Source organism: Cetorhinus maximus, chromosome 23 (assembly GCF_964194155.1).
Source record: "Cetorhinus maximus chromosome 23, sCetMax3.hap1.1, whole genome shotgun sequence".
NCBI lineage: Eukaryota > Metazoa > Chordata > Chondrichthyes > Lamniformes > Cetorhinidae > Cetorhinus > Cetorhinus maximus.
The window spans coordinates 38,339,789-38,361,698 of NC_135901.1; the positions used below are offsets into that span (position 1 = coordinate 38,339,789).

The 21,910-nt window shown below is 44.2% G+C and overlaps 2 protein-coding genes across 2 annotated transcripts in view; one reads left to right on the forward strand and one right to left on the reverse strand.

Annotated features, from left to right (window-relative positions):
• The window catches only part of LOC144697988 (uncharacterized), a 298,820-nt gene that overhangs the window by 236,493 nt on the left and 40,417 nt on the right, over positions 1 to 21,910 (forward strand). The window lies entirely within an intron of this gene.
• LOC144697558 (uncharacterized) overlaps positions 1 to 21,910 on the reverse strand; it is a 69,393-nt gene that overhangs the window by 39,178 nt on the left and 8,305 nt on the right. Inside the window, exon 3 of the mRNA XM_078569606.1 lies at positions 9,348 to 9,722. Coding sequence (XP_078425732.1) covers positions 9,348 to 9,722 — 375 coding nt within the window. The remainder of the gene's footprint in view (positions 1 to 9,347; positions 9,723 to 21,910) is intronic.

Below are 21,910 nucleotides of genomic sequence, written 5' to 3' on the forward strand. Positions count from 1 at the left end.
AACCCGCAACATCTACCAGCTAGAAGGACCAGGGTAGCAGGTGTCTTTGAACATAATCACCTCCAAGTCACACACCGTCCTGACTTGTCTGACATCCAGTACTGGATGAACAGAAATTTCCTCCATTTAAATATTGGGAAGACTGAAGCCATTGTCTTCAGTCCCTGCTGCAATCTCCACTCTCTAACCATCAATACCATCCATCTCTCTGACAACTTTGAGTCTGAACCAGACTGTTCACAATCTTGGTGTCATATTTCACCCCAAGCTGAGCCTCTAACTACATATCACTAAGACCGCCTATTTGCACCTCAGTAACCTTGCGTCACTTCACTCCTGCCTCAGCTCATCTGTCGCTGAAACTCATCCTTTCCTTTGTTCCCGCTAAACTGGACTATTACTAGCTACCCACATAAAGATGGGGTCATTTAAAACTCCGCTTCCCTTGTCCTTATTTGCACTAAGACTCGTTCATCCAACACCTCTGTGCTCACTGAGTTACATGGGCTCCTCGTTAGGCAGCACCTCAATGTTCAAATTCTCAGCCTTCTTCTCAAATCCTTCCGTGGCCTCACCCTCACTATCTCTATAATATCCTCCAATCTACATCACTCCCAGATATCTGGACTCATTTAATTCAGACCTTCTGAGGATCCCTGATTTTAATTGATCCACCATTGGTGACCGAGCCTTCAGCTGCCCAGGCCATAAGCTCTGGAATATTCTCCTTAGACCTTTCTGTCTCCCTCCCATCCTTTAAGACTCTCCTTATAACCTACCTCTTTGACCAAGCTTCTGATCATCTGCCCTGATGTCTGTTTATGTACCTTAGTGTTAAATATTGTAACATAATATTCCTGTGAAGCACATTGGAAGGCATTGCTCTATCCAGGGTGCTATATAAATACAACTTGTTGCTTATGATTTGGATATATATCATCGCCTAGTGAAAACCCTGTAACTCCTTACCAAACAGCATTGTGGGAGCACCTTCACCACAGTGACTGCAGCGGTTCAGGAAGGTGGCCCATCAACACCTGATCAACACACAACAGAGAATTCAAATCTCCGGATACAGAGTGACAGAGAAATACAAACAACAAACTGGTCCTGTGTGGGTCAAGACTACGGGTACAGGGTGACAGAGAAATACAAACAACAAACTGGTCCTGTGTGGGTCAAGACTCCGGGTACAGGGTGACAGAGAAACACAAACAACAAACTGGTCCTGTGTGGGTCAGGACTCTGGGTACAGAGTGACAGAGAAACACAAACAACAAACTGGTCCTGTGTGGGTTAAGACTCCGGGTACAGGGTGACAGAGAAACACAAACAACAAACTGGTCCTGTGTGGGTCAAGACTCCGGGTACAGGGTGACAGAGGAATACAAACAAACTGGTCGTGTGTGGGTCAAGACTCTGGACACAGGGTGACAGAGAAACACAAACAACAAACTGGTCGTGTGTGGGTCAAGACTCTGGGTACAGGGTGACAGAGAAATGCAAACAACAAACTGGTCCTGTGTGGCTTAAGACTCCGGGTTCAGGGTGACAGAGAATTGCAAACAACAAACTGGTCCTGTGTGGGTCAAGACTCCGGGTTCTGGGTGACAGAGAAATGCAAATGCCAATACGGATCATCCAGCTCACCAACCACAACACCCGGGTGGAGACCTACCCAAGAAAGAGGGGAATTGAACAATCACAAGACCCCCCAGTACAAGCCAGAAAAACAGATTCTGGAAACTTAACCACAAAAAACCAATCATTACTCTGTAATCACTGGGTGGATGAAATATTTAAACCAGAAAGAGTCCAAGCCATAGAAAAGGAGTGCCTTAATCTGAATCAAACAATTATTCACATTGCCAAATCATTTAAACCCACAATAATACTAGTAAGTTCCAAAACAGAGGCTACATTTTTTATCATTGTGAAATAACATAAAGTACAAATCCAGACAGACTGAGAGAAATTCCATAGAAAAATCACACAAGACGACTTTTCTGATTACTCAATTTCAGATAGGCCAAGTTCACCGCACAGATCAGATTGGATTCCTCCAGAGAATGAAATGAACACTGAAATATCTGACTTCATCGAAGCAACTCATGAATCGAGAGAATCCCTGATGTAAAGGATAAACAAAACCTCATGAGGAGAGAAAGACAAGCGATCAGAGAATTAAAAGTCAATACAGATATTGTCATAAAACCAGCAAAGGCAGTAACATAGATATGGACAGACAACAAAACCTTATTGAAGCAAACAGACAACTCAACAAGACAGATTACTGCACCAAGTGAACTAAGTCCATGTATCAACAGAGACAAAAAGAAGTTAAGGACAGACTAACAGAACTTAAAGATTCCAACTACATGAATCGAAAACAGATGGAATACCTAAAGGGACAGCAGCCGCAACCAAGGACATTTTACAAAATACATAAACACCTGGACACCTGATGGTATCATGAGAAATCCTCCAAATTTCAACTGTAGCAGTGAATCATACAGAATGGCAGAACACACTGATTCATTTTTGAACCCACCTCCCAGCTCAATATTACCCCAATTACATTAAGGATACTTACCACTCAGAAAAATCCCTCACCGCACCCTCCCGACAGCACACTTTTCACAATGGAAATTGAGAGTTTGGAAAGCAACATAGAAACAGAGATCCAGTCATCCAAAACATCTTGAATAAATTTCCACAATCTCAGACACCAGGCAAAGCCATAATCTGATTATTATATCTGGGACTAACAAAAAACAACTTTGAATTCAGATGGAGAATACAATCTTCAAATTAAAGATATAGCCACTCGCAAAAAATTTGCACACTCCCCCCTCCCCCCATGCTAATATATAAATGTGTGGGGGAATGGGAAGAGAGTGTTTTCACAGAATGTTCCAAGCTACCATTATGTTATTACAAATTTCTAGATGATACGTGAGGAGTTTGGTCCCACATGGAGACAGAACTGGAGGAATCTGTACAAACAATCACTATCTGACTATCAAAATCAAAGTTACAGCAATGTTAAGAAACGTGAACTTACCTGTATCTCTGTGATGTTTTCTGGCTGGAGACTGAGGACTAGGAGTCCCAGCATTCCCTGGGCATTCCAGCACGTGTCCAGAGTGGGACAGGCGGCGCGGGCTCAGGAGAAGAGATTGAACCATTGGGAGGTGTGCAGTTGTCGAGGCAATCCGAGTCAGAGCAACTTTGAGGGATGTGAGAGGCTCGATTCTTGAAAGTGGAGACCCTTGTGAGGGAGATGGAGTTTTCACGAGATTGTGTGACTCACAGTGAACACTGACATCTGGGTGGGTTGCTGAGAAATCTATGGGATCTGTCTTGGTTGTCTGTCATTTAATGTGCAGTGCACTTCATATTTTTCTCATGTTAATTCTGAATGTTAGAGTATAAGATAGATATTGTCAATTCTTTTACTTTTCTGACTTTGTATACTAAAATTTAACTTGTTTGTTTAAAACCGTGGAAGCTTGTAATTTTATTCTCTTAGTCAGTACTTGGGATTTCAAATATTGTCCACTTTAAACAAAAAGTTACTGGTCCCTAACCAGATTGAAACAATAAATACAGAAATAAAATTAATTTCTTAAACACAACAGAGTTCAAACTAACACAAGAAGATAACACAAAACAAATTAGCAGCAAACGTTTTCTTCAAACCAACAGACACACACACACACGACTACATACCAAAAGACACCATGTTAAACACACCTTCCATGGATTAGTGAATTCACAACTGCTGTGATTCCATGGTATTTGTACAGAACAGGTAGATTTAACAGTGTAGTCAATACCTTATTCACTGCGTTGTGGCAGAGGGGATACGCAAAAAGGTTCCTTAAACATATCAAATCCAATTTTTGGAAAGAATTAGACAACCCTCCAAGATTAAATAGATTAGGCCCTGAAAATACCACTACTTATGGGATATTGCAATAACATCCCACATATAAAGAAAGTAATTGAAACTACTCACTAAACCAAAAAATAACAGCCTTTAGAAGGAATAAAAACCGAAAGGATCTTTTCGTTAGCAGCAAGGTGAGCACACAAACCACACCAAATTGTGGAAATAGAAACTGTATAATATTCAAGCACTTAAAAGTCCTGAAAACAAGACAAAAATTCAACACAGGGAAAACACCCCTTTAAACCACAGAATCATATGTGAACAACAGTGTTGTCTATGCAATATGATATAAACATCACAAAATCTGATACATGGGAGAGACAAGTAACAGATTAAGAACTAGACTCACATCGTGACATTAGAAGGAAGAAACAACAGGAAGTCATCAACAAATATGGAATATGGACCAGACCCTTTGGAAATTACAAGACTGGAAACAAATCTAAATTGGTTTACATTGCAAAGGGACAGTGGATTCCAAATTTAGTAACAATGTCACCAAAAGGCTTAAATTAAAAAATAAAGTGTTGATAGAAGAAAACTGTTAATATTTTCATTAACTTGAATGATTCCCATTCTGGAAGGTTTGGTGAGATGGGAAAGAGCTATTCACACATCCAGGGAAACCACTGTCAATGAGTTTACCCTTGTGGAAATGCGCCTTGGATTTCAAATGTTGTCACATGTCTGGGTAGGTCCTTTTACAATTTACTTGAAGCCTTCTAGAAGCTTGGCAAATATTGCAGTTGTAAAAGGTCAGGTGACCTTTAGCAGCTATTTAGAAGGTTCCTTGTGCCCATTTAAAAGAAATATTAACTTGTTTTTACAAAATCTACCACATCACAACACTACATTCGTGACAAGATTCTCCCTCTTCCAGTCCTTTAAGTGGGTGACTTAAGCTCTGGCTCAATCCCACACTTTGCTCTAATTCTACCAAATAACACAGCTCAACAACAACAAAACATCTTTCATGATTTCATTACTCATTTTGAATGTTGCAGATGTGAATGTGGTCGTGTGGCCGAGCAGTGTCTGGTACTGGAGTTAGGATCTTGTCTCTTTGGAGGTGTGGGTTTGAATCCCACCACTGCTAAAGTTTTGGGTGGTTTGCTCTGCTAGGTTGTTCCAGAAAGTTCTTCATGTGGGCAAGGGGTAGCTGAGCTGTGCAGTGTTTCACTCTGGTCGGGAGAATGAGGAGAGACAGAGACAGTAAATTACAGGTGACCAGGAAAGGGTGGGGGAAGGGCACGGACTGGACGGACCGAATACCATTTCTCTGTAACACTCCGTATCCATTCTATCATCCTTCCCAAGTAGTTGTGGCCGAGTGGTTAAGGCGATGGGTTTGAAATCCAGTGGGTTCTCCTCACGCAGGTTGGAAACCTGTCAAATCCTCTTCTCATCATTCCTGATTCTAACCAATCGCAGAATTAGTTATCGGTTAAATGGAATAAAAACCATCCAAATTCCCTGTATTTCTTATTTCCATTCATGCCAAACGTTCATTAAATTTGCAGTCTGAAATGGAACAATAAATGGCCAGGTTGGTGACATCCTTGTTTTCTGGCTGTTTGTCTCTCCTTAGGACCCTGTCACTGTCAGTGTATATGTGTGTGTGTATTCCTCTGTGTGGGTCAATGCCGTTCAGTTCTCTGAGAGGGTGAATATATTTTTACCATCACAAATTTAATTCACATCAGTTGTGTAGCTTCATAATAAAATGTTACAGAGAAAAAAAAAATCAGGGTGAAATAAACAAGAGGAGTTTGTCTCTTTCTATGTATGGACTACTACAACAACAACTTATATTTATATCACAGTTCAACATAAACATCCCACAGGAGAATTATGTAACAAAATAAGAAACTGACCCACATAAGGAGACATTAGGTCAGATGGCCAAAAACTTGGTCAAAGAGGTAGGTTTTAAGAAGGGTTTTGAAGGAGGAAAGTGAGATAGAGGCGGAGAGGTTTAGGGAGGGAATTCGAGAGCTTGGGACCTTTGTAACTGAAACCACGGTCACCAATGGTGGAGCCATTCTGATTGGGAATGTACAAGGGGCCAGAATTAGAGGAGCAGAGATATCATGGGGTTTGAGAAGGCCACAGAGATAAGGAGGGCGAGGGCTTGTAGGGATTTGAACACAAGGATGAGAATTTTAAAATAAAGACATTTCTTGACTCGGAGCCAATATGGGTCAGCAAGTACGTGGGAGATAGAGGATTGGTATTTGCCATGAGTTAAGACACGGGCAGCAGTTTTGGATGAACTCAATTTATGGAGGGTAGAAAATTAGGTCAAAAACTAACAAGCAGGACTTCAAATGTAGTAATCTCTGGATTATTCCCAGTGCCATGTGCAAGTAAGTACAGAAATAGGAGGATAAGATGTGGCTGGAAAGATGATGCAGGAGGGAGGGCTTTAGATTCCTGGGACACTGGGACTGGCTCTGGTGAAAATGGCACCTGTACAAGCAGGACGGGCTGCACCTGTACAGAGCCAGGACTGAGTTCGTTGCAGAGTATTTTGCTAGTGCCATTGGGGCAGGGGCTTTAAACTAACTCGGTAGGGGTGTGGGAATCAGGAGTGGGTATTAGAGAGGAATACCAGGGTGCACAAAATACAGGGACAGACCGATAGCACGAGAGAATAGAATGATAAGTTAATAGTTGGATTCGGAGTAAGGGAGAAAGTCATAAAGACTAAATCAGGGTTAGTGTGCATGTATGTGAATGCATGGAATATAGTAAATAAGATTGGGGGGTTACAAGTGCAGATTGCCATGTGGAAATATGATGTTATGGCAATAACAGAGACCTGCCTCAAGGAAGGGCAGGGCAGGGTGTTAAATATTCCCGGGTATAAGATGTTCAGAAAAGATAGAAAGGAAGAAGGGTGGCAGTATTGGTTAAGGAGAGCATTGCAATGCTGGAGAAAGAGGATGTCCCAGAGGGTTCAAGGGCAGAATCAATTTGGCTAGAACTAAGGAACAAATAAGGTGCAATTACGTTCTTCGGTGTCAACAGACCACTGGGAAGCATGCAGAGGAACAAATCTTCAGGGAAATGCAGACATCATAGAGTAATTATAATGGGGGACTTTAATTACCCGAATGTAGACTGGGACAATGGTTGTGTCAAGGGTGGAGAGGGCCAAGAGTTCCTAGAGTGTGTTTAGGAGAATTTTCTACAACAGTGTGTGTCCAGTCCAACAAGAAAGGATGCACTGTTGGACCTGATTCTTGGACATAAGGTGGGCCAAGTAGATAAAGTGTCAGTGGGGGAACATTTAGGAGACCGTGATCATTGTATCATAAGGTTTAGGATGATGTTAGAAAAGGACAATGTGCAATCCAGGGTAAGAATAATTAACTGGGGGAGAGCGGACTTCAATGGGGCAAGAACGGAGCTGGGCTGGATAGACTAGAACCAAATGTTGGTGGGAAAAATCAGCTGAACAATGGGCTACCTTCAAAGAAGAAATGGTTCGGGCACAGTCAAGGTATAATTCCTCCAAAGGGAAAGGCAGGGCAAGCAAATCCAGAGCTCGCTGGATGAAAGGAGATAGAAATCAAGATTAAGTAGAAAAACTGTGCTTATGACAGGTGTCAGGTAGAAAATACAATTGAGAATAAAGCTGAATACAGAAGGTTCAGGGGAGAGGAGAGAAAGCAAATAAGAAAAACAAGTAGGGATCATGGGAAAAGACTGGCAGCCAACATAAAGGGGAATCCCAAAGTCTCCTATTGAGACAAAAATAGTACGAGGATGGTCAAAGGAAAATAGGACTGATCAGGGACTAAAAAGGGGATTTGCACAAGGAGGCTGAGGTGTTAAATGAATACTTTGCATCTGTCTTTACTAAGGAAGCAGATGCTACCAAGGCCACAGTGACAGAGGAGGAAACCTTGTCACTAAAAGGATTCAAAATTGATAAGGAGGAAGTGTTGGATAAACTGTCGGTACTTACAAAGGTTGACAAGGCACCGGGACCGGATGAGATGCAACCAAAGATATTGAAGGAAGTAAGAGTGGAAATCTTTCAGTCGTCCCCAGGCTCAGAGGAGGTGCCAGCGGACTGGAGAATTGCAAACATTATGTCCTTTATGTTCTATAAAGGTTGTAAGGATAAGCCCAGCAATTACAGACCGATCAGTTTAACTTTAGTGGTTGGGAAGCTTCGAGAGATAATTATACGGGATAGAATTAGCGATCACATGGAAAATTGTGGGTTGATTAGGCAGAGCCAGCATGGATTTCAAAAGGAGAAATCATGTTTAACTAACTTGCTGGAGTGTTTTGAAGAGGTAACAGAGAGGGTTGATGAGGTTAATGCTGTTGATGTGGTGCATATGGACTTTCAAAAGGCATTTGATACAGTGCCACACAACAGACTTGTAAGAAAACTTATTGCTCATGGAATAAAAGGGACAGTGGCAACGTGGATACAAAATTGGATGAGTAATAGGAAACAGAGGGCAATGGCCAGTGGATATTTTTCGGGCTTGAGGAAGGTTTGTAGCATCTGCGGCTTCTGTGCTGTAATAATTCTGTGATTCTGTGATTGACACATCACCTATCCTGCCATCTTTAATGTGTTTTAAATAATTACTCAATTATATTAATGACCTATTTATAATGCTTTCTAATATATTTATTAACTTTATCTCCAATTTGAATACTATTTTAAACCTTAAGAATAGAATAGGCTTTAACCACACACCAGTTACTCACCAAACAGCTAGCTCCTTTCCCTGTAGTAGAGCAAGAACCAATTCCAACAGTGTGAGAAAGATAAAAAAAGGAAATGAACATCTCCTCCCTCCACTTCGCCAAACTCCTCCTCTCACCAAACTCCAAGTATGCACTCGTTTGCCTTAGCTGCTCTGAAGAGGCCTGTATATATATATTATATATATATATATATATATATAGCCTGTATGTATATATAGCCAACTGAACAGGGGCTAGAATAACCAGATTCAACCAGTTAGCGAATTAACTACTCAGCTCTCACAACAGAGAGTGAATTTACCCTGTCTAAACTGCAAGAAAACAAGAACTTAGCCTGCTTACACAGCACTTTCATGTTACTGCTAAGGGAGTAAAGGTTATCGGGGATCGGCTCCTTGTGGAGTTGAAGCCACAATCAGATCAGCCATGATCTTATTGATTGGCTGAGCAGGCTCAAGGGGTCGAATGGCCTACTCCTGCTCTTAATTAATATGTTTAATACAGCACGTTTGATACAAAGCTGATTTATTTGACTTATATTCACAATATTAACCCCGATAACTGGGCTTGAGTTTATTATCAGCAGAAACAGACCCCAGAGAACATGATTCAGTCCTGGATGTGATTGACAGCAAAATCCAATCACTGTAGTTACTTGTGAACTCGCTGGTGTGTCAGCAGGTGGGATGACTGAGTGAATCCCTTCCCACATTTGGAGCAGGTGAATGGTCTCTCCCCAGTGTGAATTCGCTGGTGCCTCAGCAGGGTGGATGAGATAGCGAATCCCTTCCCACACTCGGAGCAGGCGAACGGCCTCTCCCCAGTGTGCACTCGCTGATGTGTCAGCAGGTAGGATGACTGAGTGAATCCCTTCCCACACTCGGAGCAGGTGAACGGTCTCTCCCCAGTGTGAACTCGCTGGTGTGTCAGCAGGTGGAATGACTGAGTGAATCCCTTCCCACACTCAGAACAGGTGAACGGCCTCTCCCCAGTGTGAATTCGCTGGTGTACAGTGAGGTTAGATGATCGCCTGAACCCAGCCCCACAGTGAGAGCATCTGAATGGTCTCTCATCAGTGTGAACACGTTGATGGAACATCACTTCCCCAGAACTTTTAAAACACTTCCCGCAGTCTGGGCATTTAAAAGGTCTCTCGTCAGTGTGAACACGCTGATGGGACATCAGGTCTCTGGAGCTTTTATAGCACTTCCCGCAGTCTGGACATTTAAAAGGTCTCTCCCCACTGTGAGTTCGCTGATGTTTCAGCAAGTGGGATGACTGAATGAATCTCTTTCCACACTTGGAGCAGGTGAACAGCCTCTGGCTAGTGTGAATTTCCTGGTGATTCCGCAGGTTGGATGAATCAATGAATCCCTTCCCACAGTCAGGGCAGATGAATGGCCTCTCTCCAGTGTGAACTCGCTGGTGTGTCAGCAGGTGGGAGGAGGTAGTGAATCCCTTCCCACACTCAGGGCAGGAGAACGGTCTCTCCCCAGTGTGACTGCGCCGATGTGTTTCCAGGTCAGATGGGTAATTGAATCCTTTTCCACAGTCTCCACATTTCCATGGTTTCTCCCCATTGTAACTGCATTTATGTTCTGACAGGTCAGATGATCGGCTGAAGCGTCGTCCACACACAGAACATGTGTTCAGTTTCTCCCCACTGTGAACGGTGCCTTTTCCTTCCATGTTCAAAATCCAACGACATTCAGGTTACGATAAATTGGGCGACTGCATCAGATCCTGATGTGATGTTTGGATTGAGTTTCCCGACTGCAAATCCTCGCCTTCTAACACCCTGTGAAATTGATTTAAAACAGAAAAAAGGAGTAAGAGAGAACCCACAAAAACACAAATGAATCAGGTAATTTGTGGGGCCGGCACAGGGAAAAGGGACTGTTAAAGCTGATGGATTCTCATAAAAACCCAACTGGTTCACTAATGTCCTTCAGGGAAGGGAACTTGCCACTCAGTCTGGGTATAAGCAAAACCCTGGCTTCTATGGGAAGAGAGAAAGAGAGAGAGAGATAGAGGCGGGAGAGGTACCAGGTAAAGCAGAGGGATTTTAAATATCTGGAACTTGACCAGAACTTTGACAGAATTTCCCAAACCCTCAACCTCCACCACCTAGAAGGACCAGGGTAGCAGGTGTATGCGAACACCATCACCTCCAAGTTCCCCTCCAAGTCACACACTATCCTGACTTGTCTGACATCCAGTACTAAATGAGCAGAAATTTCCTCCATTTAAATATTGGGCAGATTGAAGCCATTGTCCTTAGTCCCTGCTACAAACTCCACTCCCTAGGCACTTGCTCCATCCCTCTCCCTGACAACTGTCTGAGACTGAACCAGACTGTTCACAACCATGATGAAATATTTCACCCCAAGATGAGCTTCCAACCACATATCCACATCATCACCAAGACCGCCTATTTCCACCTCAGTAACATCGCCCGACTCCAGCCCAGTCTCAGCACATCTGCTGCTGAAACTCTCATCCATTCCTTTGTTCCCTCTAGACTTAACTATCCTAACGCACTCCCAGCCGGCCTCCCACATTCAACCTCCCTGTAATCCTGAGGTCATCCAAAACTGTGCTGCCCGTGTGCTTACTCGCACCAAGTCTTGTTCACCCATCACCCCTGTGCTCACTGATCTACAAAGGGTCGGGGTTAAGAAGTACCTAAATTTTAAGCTTCTGATCCTTTCAAATCCCTCCATGGTCTCACCCCTCCCTATCTCTGTAATCTCCTCCAGCCTCACAACCCTCTGAGATATCTTCACTTCCTCTCATTCCATAATCCGGACTTGAAATTTTAATTGCTCCAGATTTGATCACAACAGCTGCACATTTCCCCTAAAAAGATGGCGGACACACATGCACACTGCTGCACATCACCCCCACTAGGGAGGAGGTGATGGCTTAATGGCATTGTCTCTACACGAGTAATCCAGAGGCCCAGGTTCGAATCCCACAGCAGATGTTGGAATTTGAATTTAATAAAAACCTAATTCAAAGTCTAATGATGACCATGAAACTATTGTTGTAAAAACCCATCTGGTTCGCTAATGCCCTTTAGGGAAGGAAATCTATTGTCGTTACCTGGTCTGGCCTAGATGTGACTCCAGAGTCACAGCAATGTGGTTGACTGTGAAATGGCCAAGCGAGACACTCAATTGTATCAAATCACCACTGAGTCACAAAAAAGGAATGAAACTGGACAGACCACCCAGCATCGACCTAGGCACCTGAAACGACAATGGCAAATTTCAGCCCCTGTCGACCCTGCAAAGTCCTCCTTACTAACATCTGGGGGCGAGTGCCAAAAGAGCTGTCTCACAGACTAGTCATGAAACAGCCCAACGTAGTCATCCTCACAGAATCATATCTTACAGATAATGTCCCAGACTCCACCATCCCTGGGTATGTCCTGTCCCACCGGCAGGACAGACCCAGCAGAGTTGGCAGCACTGTGGTATACAGTTGGGAGGGAGTTGTCCTGGGGTCCTCAGCATTGACTCTGGACCCGACGAAGTCTCATGGCATCAGGTCAAACATGGGCAAGGAAACCTCCCGCCGATTGCCACATACAGCCCTCCCTCAGCTGATGAATCAGTGCTCCTCCATGTTGAACACTACTTGATAGAAGCACTGAAGGTGGAAAGGACACAGAAAGTATTCTGGGTGAGGGACATCAATGTCCATCACCAAGAGTGGCTCTGTAGCACCACTACTGACCGAGCTAGCTGAGTCCTAAATGACATAGGCAGTGAGGGAACCAACAAGAGGGAAAAACGTACTTGACCTCATCCTCACCAACCTGCCTGTCACAGATACATCTGTCCATGACAGCATCAGTAGGAGTGACCACTGCACTGTCGTTGTGGAGGCGAAATCCCTCCTTCACATTGAGGATACCCTCCATTGTGCTGTGTGGCACAACCACTGTGTAAAATGAGATAGGTTTCGAACAGATCTAGCAACTTAAAACTGGGCATCTAATAGGTGCTGTAGGCCATCAGTAGCAGCAAAATTGTACTCAAACATAATCTGTGACCACATGGCCCGGCATATCCCCCACTCGACCATTATCATCAAGCCAGAGGATCAACCCTGGTTCAATGAAGAGTGCAGGAGGGCATGCCAGGAGCAGTATCAAGCATACCTAAAACTGAGGTGTCAACCTGGTGAAGCAACAACACAGGACTAGTTGCAAGCCAAACAGCATAAGCAGCAAGTGATAGGCAAAGCTAAGTGATCCCACACCAACGGATTGGATCCAGTCGTGAATGGTGGTGGACTATTAAACAACTCAATGGAGGAGGCTCCACAAATATCCCTGTCCTCAATGAGGGAGGAGCTCAGCACATCGGTGCAAAAGATAAGACTGAAGCATTTGCTACAATCTTCAGCTAGAAGTGCCGAGTGGATGATCGATTCACAGATGCCAGTCTTCAGCCAATTCGATTCACTCCACGTGATATCAAGAAATGGCTTGAAGGCACTGGGTACTGCAAAGGTTATGGGCCCTGACAATATTCCGGCAATAGTATTGAAGACTTGTGCACCGGAACCTGCCGCACGCCTAGCCAAGCTGTTCCAGCACAGCTACAACGCTGGCATCTACCTGGCTATGTGGAAAATTGCCCAGGTATGTCCTGTACACAAAAAGCAGGACAAATACATCCCATCCAATTACCGCTCCATCAGTCTCCACTCGATCATTAGTAAAGCAATGCAAGGGGTCATCAACATCGCTATCAAGCAGCACTTGCTTAGCAATAACCTGCTCACTGACGCCCAGTTTGGGTTTCACCAGGGCCACTCAGCTCCTGACCTCATAACAGCCTTGGTTCAAACATAGACAAAAGAGCTGAACGCCTGTGAGGTGAGAGTGATTGCTCTTGACATCAAGGCCAAGTGTGGCATCAAGGAACCCTAGCAAAACTGGAGTCAATGGGAATCAGGGGGAAAACTCTCCACTGGTTGGAGTCATACCTAGCACAAAGGAAGATGGTTGTGGTTGTTGGAGGTCAGTCATCTCAGTTCCAGGACATCACTGCAGAAGTTCCTCAGGGTAGTGACCTTGGCCCAACCATCTTCAGTTGCTTCATTAATGACCTTCCTTCCATCATAAGGTCAGAAGTGGGGATGTTGGCTGATGATTGCACAATGTTCAGCACCATTCATGACTCCCCAGATACTAAAACAGTCCATGTCCAAATGCAGCCATACCTGGACAATATCCAAACTTGGGCTGACAAGTGGTAAGTAACATTCACGCCACCCAAATGCCAGGCAATTACCATCTAACCATCACCCTTTGATGTACAATGGCATTCCCATCACTGAATCCCCCACTATCAACATCCTGGGGGTTACAATTGACCAGAAATTAGATTGGATTAGCCATTTAAATACTGTGGCTACAAGAGCAGGTCAGAGGCTAGGAATCCTGCGACAAGTAACTTACCTCCTGACTTCCCAAAGCCTGTCCACCATCTATAAGGCACAAGTCAGGAGAGTGATGGAATACTCCCCACTTGCCTGGATGAGTGCGGCTCCCACAACACTCAAGAAGCTTGACATCATCCAGGACAAAGCAGCCCACTTGACTGGCATCACATCCACAAACATTCACTCCCTCCATCACAGATGCACAGTAGCAGCAGTGTGTACCATCTACAAGATGCACTGCAGGAATTCACCAAGGCTCCTTCGACAGCACCTTCCAAACCCATGACCACTACCATCTAGAAGGACAAAGGCAGCAGATAGATGGGGACAACACCACCTGGAAGTTCACCCTCCAAGTCACTCACCATCCTGACTTGGAAATATATCCCCGTTCCTTCACTGTCACTGGGTCAAAATCCTGAAACTCTCTTCCTAACAGCACTGTGGGTGTACCTACATCACATGGATGACAGCAGTTCAACAAGGCAGCTCACCAGCACCTTCTCAAGGGCAACTAGGGATGGGCAATATATGGTGGCCCAGCCAGCGAAGCCCACATGCCGTGAATGAATTAAAAAAAACCAGCACTTTCATTCCAGGAATCAACTGAGTGAACCTTCTCTGAAATGCTTCCAATGCAATTCTATCCCTCCTCCAGATTATCCCATAACTATGTTAGCATAAGGTGTTAAAGGTACGAGCTGGAATTTGGTCTTTTTTATTTTTCAATCCCTGTGCTAAGAGAATCTCCCCTTTCCTTCCCCAGATTCGGATCAAGAGTAACTGAGACTGGGTCTCATTGCGGCCTTAAAAGTGGATAAATCCGCAGGCCCGGATGAGATGTATCCCAGGCTGCTGTGGGAGCAGGAGCCCGGGCATTAATTTTCAAATCCTCTGTGGCCACAGGAGGGATGCCAGGGCACTGGAGCACAGCTAATGTGGTACCATTATTCAAGAAGAGTGGTAGGGATAAACCAGGCAACTATGGGCCAATGAGTCTAACATCAGTGGTAGGGAAAATTTAGGAAAAAATTCTGAGGGACAGAATTAATCCCCACTTGGAGAGGCAAGGATTAATCGAGGATAGTTAACCTGGCTTTGTCACGGGGGACCATGTCTAACAAATTGAATTGAATTTTTTGAGGAGATGACTAGGGGTGTAGATGAGGGTAGTGCAGTTGATGTATTCTACATGGCCTTCAGTAAGGCTTTTGACAAGGCCTTGCTTGGGAGACTAGTCAAGAAAGTTAGAGACCATGGGATCCAGAGCAATTTGGAAAATTGGATCCAAAATTGGCTTAGTGGCAGGAGGCAGAGGGTGATGGTCAAAGGCTGTTTTTGTGACTGGGAGCCTGTGACAAATGGTGTACCGCAGTGTTCGGTGCTGGGTCCCTTGCTGTTTGTAGTGTACATTAATGATCTAGACATGAATGTAGGAGGTATGATCAGTAAGTTCGCAGATGACATGAAAATTGGTGGTGTGGTAAATAGCGAGGCGGAAAGCCTTAGATTACAGGACAATATCGACGGGCTGGTCAGATGGGCAAGATGAAGAGGGATTTTTTCACCCAGAGGGTGGGAGGTATCTGGAACTCACTGCCTGAGGGGGTGGGAGAGGCGGAAACCCTCACTACATTTAACAAGTATGTCGATCAGCATTTGAAACGCCTGAGCTGACAGGGCTCCGGGCCAAGTGCTGGGAAATGGGATGAGAGGAGATCGGGGATGGATGACGGGCAGGGACACGATGGGCCGAAGGGCCTCTTTCCGTGAGCCCGGGTCTGTCACTGGGAGGAAGCGGCGGCCTCGCTCGGAGCAAACGACGGGAGGGTCCCCCGGGGACCGGGAACTCCTTTTCCAGGTTTTTTTACTTACACAACATGTTTATGGAGCCTCCCCGTCCACCCGCCGGATCCATCGCTCCTTCCGCCCCGCCGGTCACTCTCTTTCCCATTGAGGACCCGACAAAGAAGCGTCTCCCCATCACCATTACTCACACTGCGCATGCTTCACTCCCAGCCCGGCCCCGCCCCTCGTTCACTCCGATTGGATGGAGGACCAGACGCTCCCGCTTGGTCCTCCAGTCCCATCCCCTCGTCCTATTGGTCCCCAGCTGCCGTCAATCAGCCGGGCATTGTGAGCTGTCAGGTGAAAGGTCAGTGCCGGGGGGCGGGGTTTACAAATCCCGTGTGCGGCCCCAAAGCCGAATCTGAACCAATGAACATTCTCCACTCTCACCATCCGCCGCTTCCGACTTCTCTCCTGCACTGACCTCAAGCAGAGAGAGAAGGAGACTCCGAGCATGCGCCATCCACCCGGACAACCCGTGGCAGATAGAGCGGTTTCTGAGGCGCATGGGATTGTGGGTAATCCAGCCGCCATTAGCGATGCAGTCTCAGTTAATCTTTAGATAAAAGCAAATTACTGCGGATGCTGAAAATCTGAAACAAAAACAGAAAAAGTGTTTCGTTCTCCACAGATTCTGCCAGACCTGCTGGGTTTTTGCAGTATTTTCTGTTTTTGTCTCAGTTAATCTTTATCAGAATTTGGGGAGGGGGATATTCTGTTAGCAAATAGATAGAGAATTCGAAAGATCAAGGTCTATCTGCTACCATTTGCACCATGTGGTAACATAGCTATGGGATACTTTTGAGGAGGGATAGAGTTGGAGGCATTTCAGGGAAGGTTCACTCGGTTCATTACTGGGATTTTAAAAATTCATTCATGGGATGTGTGCTTCACTGGCTTGGTGAAGATAATAGTTAATTAATAAATAATAACTAATTAATTATAATATATAACAATATAATAATAATTATAGGCGCAGACCCTGGAGATTATCGGCCTGTTAAGTGTAAGCATTGAGTTCCAAGGTCATTACCACTCATTGTGTAAAATTTCTTCCTCACATCCCCGCTGTAGATCTTGCCCCAAATCTTAAATCTGTGTCCTGTATCCTTTTACAATCAGATGATATGAACATCAGTTTTTAAATCAATCATAAACATGTACACCTCTATCAAATCTCCCATCAATCTACTTTGCTCCAAGGAGAACAACCCCAGTTTCTCCAAACTAACCTTGCAACTAAAATCCCTCATCCCTCGGCCCATTCTGGTAAATCTCCTCTGCCTCCTCTCATGGACCCTCACATCCTTCATAATGTGTGGTGATCTCAGGTTTGCACAGACCCAGATGTTCTGTGTCCGTGTGTATGACATCATCACACATCGACAATTACACTGTGACATCATCACACATCAACAATTACACGGTGACATCATCCCACTCCCCGGGTATTTCCTCAACTGGGAGATTTTTCTCTGATTCCAGTGCTTCTGATATCTTTCCAGCTGCAGGCTCCAGCAGGAGAGTTTAAAAATGAAAACAGAAATTGTTTCAGAGTTGAGTAGTTCTGACCATTCACCTACAATTTGGACCTTTAATTGCTATGCTCTGTTATCTGTGAGAGGTTCCATGGCTCTGAGGCTGGTGTGACTCCTTTACTGTAGCTCTCAATCCATGTCCATCAATTTCTCTGTTTCACCTCTGCCCTCCCTGCCATTTTCTAACTCCTTCTGTCTCTAACAATCAGAGTTTAGCTCTGTTTAGGATTTTACTCTTCCTTCTGTCTGTAATCCTTTTACAATCAGATAATGTGAACATCATTTCTTAAAACAATCATAAACATGTGCACCTCTATCAAATCTCCCATCAATCTACTTTGCTCCAAGGAGAACAACACCTGTTTCTCCAAACTAACCTTACAACTAATATCCCTCATCCCTTGAACCATTCTGGTAAATCTCTGACTGTGTCTAAATGAGGTTTCCACTGCTGCCCAACCCCCGACTGTGTGCTGCTGGCCTACCAGCTTTATCTTCCCACTATATCTTCATAGTCAAGAATTGTTTTTCCTGTGCTAGATTCCATTTCTCTTTCACTTCTTAGCTTAGATTGACCATCACATACTGCCCATCCTGAAACCTTAATTAATTAGTACTATTGTGTAATAGAACATTCCAACGTGTTTCACAGGAGTGTTAGAAAGCAACATTTCACACTGAGCCACATGAAGAGAAATCAGGGCAGGTGCCCAAAAGTTTACTAAAAGAATTAGGTTTTAAGGATTATCTAAAAGGAGGAAAGAAAGGTGGAGAGGTTTAGGGGGGAAATTCCAGAGCTTGTGGCCTTGGCAGCTGAAGGGGGAGATACCAAAGGTGGAGCAGTTAAAATCAGGAATGCTGAGGAGGTCGAAATTAGAGAAGTGTAGATATCTTGGAGGGTTGTGAGGCTGGAGGAGATTACAGAGGTAGGGAGGGAGAGACCATGGAGGGATTTGAAAACAAGGATGAGAAATTTAAAATTGAGGTTCTCCTTAACTCAGAACCATTGTAAGTTGGTGAGTACCAGGGTGATGGGTGAACAAGACTTGGTGCGAGCAAGCAGAGTTTTAGATTCCAGGGAGGCTGAATGCGGGAGGCCGGCTGGGAGTATGTTAGGATAGTTAAGTCTAGAGGTAACAAATGAATGAATTGCAGATTGAGCAATTGCATAAAGGGATATGGGGATTATGTGTGGAAAAGACATTGATTGTATTGAATGGTGGAGCAGGTTCGATGGGCTGAATGACCTACTCCTGCTCCTCTGTTCCTACAAACAGACTGGTTCAGCCCCAGATAGTTGTCAGGGAGAGTGGTGGAGTTGGTGCCTTGGGAGTGGAGTTTGTATCAGAGACTTAAGACAATGGCTTCATTCTTCCCAATATTTAAATGGTGGAAATTTCCAATCATCCAGTACTGGGTGCCAGACAAGTCAGGACGGTGTGTGACTTGGTGGGGAACATGGAGGTGATGGTGTTCACACCTGCTACCCTGGTCCTTCTAGGTGGTGGAGGTTGAGGGTTCGGGAGATTCTGTCAAAGTTCTTGTTGTGTTACAAATCCCTTCACCCCTTGCCTCTCCCTTCCTCTTTTGCCTTGTAGGCGAGAGTTTTGTGTAGGTCCAGACCGGGTGGCAGATTCCCTTCCCTGAAGGACATTAGTGAACCAGTTGGGTTTTTATGACAATCCAGCAGTTTTCATGGTCCCTTTTTCCTAGTGCCGGCCCCACAAATTCCCAGATTCATTCAGCTCAATTTCACAACCTGCCTTTGTGTGGGGTCTCTCTCACTCCCTTTCTTTGTTTTAAATCAATTTCTCAGGCAGGGGAGGATTTGCAGGCAGGAAACTGAAACCAGATATCACGTCAGGGTCTGACAGAGTCACCCATTTATCGTAACCCGAATTTCATTGGATTTTGAACACGGACGGACAAAGCACCGTTCACAGTGGGAATGTGGGGATTGTGGGGAGGGATTTAGATATTCATCTGAGCTGGAAACCCATTGATGCACTCACACTGGGGAGAGGCCATTCACCTGCTCCAAGTGTGGGAAGGGATTCACTGAGTGATCCAACCTGCTCAGGCACCAGCGAGTTCACAAGTAACTACACTGATTGGATTTTGTTGTGAAGTTTTTTAACATACGAACAAGGAACAGGAGTAGGCCATTCAGCCCCTTGGGTCTGTTTTGCTATTTAGTAAGATCATGGCTGATCTGATAGTAACCTGAAATCTGCATCCCACCTACTGTCGATAACCTATCGCCCCATTGCTCACCAAGAATCTATCCACCTCTACCTTAAAAATATTCAAAGACTCTGCTTCCACTACCTTTTCAGGAAGAGTTACAAAGACTCATGGCCCTCAGTGAAAAAAAATTTCACCTCATCTCTGTTTTAAATGGGCGACCCCTTGTTTTTAAAGAGTGATCCCTCATTCTCGATTCTCTCACAAGAGGAAACATCCTCTCCACATCCACCCTGTCAAGATCCCCTCAGGATCTTATATGTTTCAGTCAAGTCGCCTCTTACTCTTCTAAACTCCAGCGGATACAAGCCTAGTCTTTCCAACCTTTCCTCACAAGACAACTTACCCATTCCTGGTATTAGTCTGGTAAACCTTCTCTGAACTGCTTCCAAAGCATTTACATCCTTCTTTAAATAGGGTGACCAATACCGTACACGATACTCCAAATGTGGTCTCATTAGGGCCCTGTACAACTGAAGCAGAACCTCCCTATGTTTGTATTCAATTCTCCTCGCAATAAATGATAACATTCTATTAGCTTTCCTAATTACTTGCTGTACTTGCATATTAGCCTTTTGTGATTCACGCACTCGGACATCCAGATCCCTCTGCACCTCAGAGCTCTGCAATCTCTCACCATTTAGATAATATGCTTCTCTTTTATTCTTCCTGCCAAAGTGGATCATTTCCATTTTCACACATTAAACTCCATCTGCCAGATCTTTGCTTACTCATTTATCCTATCTATATCTGTTTGTAGCCTCCTTATGTCCTCTTCACAACTTACTTTCCTACCTATTTTTGTGTCATCAGAAAATTTGGCATCCATCCCTTCATCCAAATCATTTATATGAATTGTAAACAGCTGAGATCTCAGCACTGATCCCTGTGGCACACCACTCATTACATCTTGCCAACCTGAGAAAGATCCATTTATGCCTACTCTCTGCTTCCTGTTAGCCAGCCAATCTTCTATCCATGCCAATATGTTACCCTCTACACCATGAGCTTTTACTTTCCACATTAACCTTTGATGTGGCATCTTATCAAATACCTTCTGGAAATCTAAGTACAACACATCCACCGGTTCCCCTTTACCATAGCACATGTTACTGCCTCAAAGAACACCAATTTAACCAATTTGGTTACACACAATTTCCCTTTCATAAAACCATGTTGACTCTGCCTGGTGACGAGCTTATCCAAGTGCCCTGTTATAACCTCTTTAATAACAGCTTCTAACATTTTCCCTATGACAGATGTTAAGCTAACTGGCCTGTAGTTTCCTGCTTTCTGTTTCCCTCCCTTTTTGAATAAAGGAGTTACATTTGCTATCTTCCAATCTAATGGGACCTTCGCCAAATCTAGGGAGTTTTAGAAAATTAAAGCCAATGTATCAACTACTTAACTGGACACTTCTTTTAAGACCCTAGGATGAAGTCCATCAGGACCTGGGCTCTTGTCAGCCCACAGCACCAACAATTTACTCAGTACAACTTCTCTGGTGACTGTAATTTTCCTGACTTCCTTTCCCACTTCAATTTCCTGCTTTATAGCTGCTTCTGGGGATGTTACTTGTATCCTTTGTAGTGAAAACCGAGGCAAAATTTGCCCTCTTCTTGTTTTCCATTATCAATTCTCCAGATTCACTTTCTATAGAGCCAACGCTCACATTGTTAACTCTTTTCTTTTTTAAATATTCATAAAAACTCTTCCTATCTGCTTTTATATTTCTGGCTAGCTTTCTCTCACTCAATCCCCACCCCCATTTTATTAGTCTTTTAGCTATTCTTTACTGTCCCTTATATTCTGTCCAATCTTCTGGCCTTCCACCTATCTTTTCACAATTATCTGCTTTTTGTTTAAATTTGATATTATCTTTAACCTTTCTAGTTAACCACGGATGGTGTGTCCATCCCTTGGACTTTTTCTTACTCACTGAAATGTATCTATTCTGTGTATTCTGAAATACCCCTCAAATATTAGCCACTGCATCTCTATTCACCTATCCCTTAACCTAATTTGCCAATTCATTTTCGCCAGCTCAGCTTTCATGCTCTCATAATTGCCCTTATTTAAGTTTAAAAACTTAGTCTCAGTCCCACTCCTCTCCCCCTCAAACTGAATG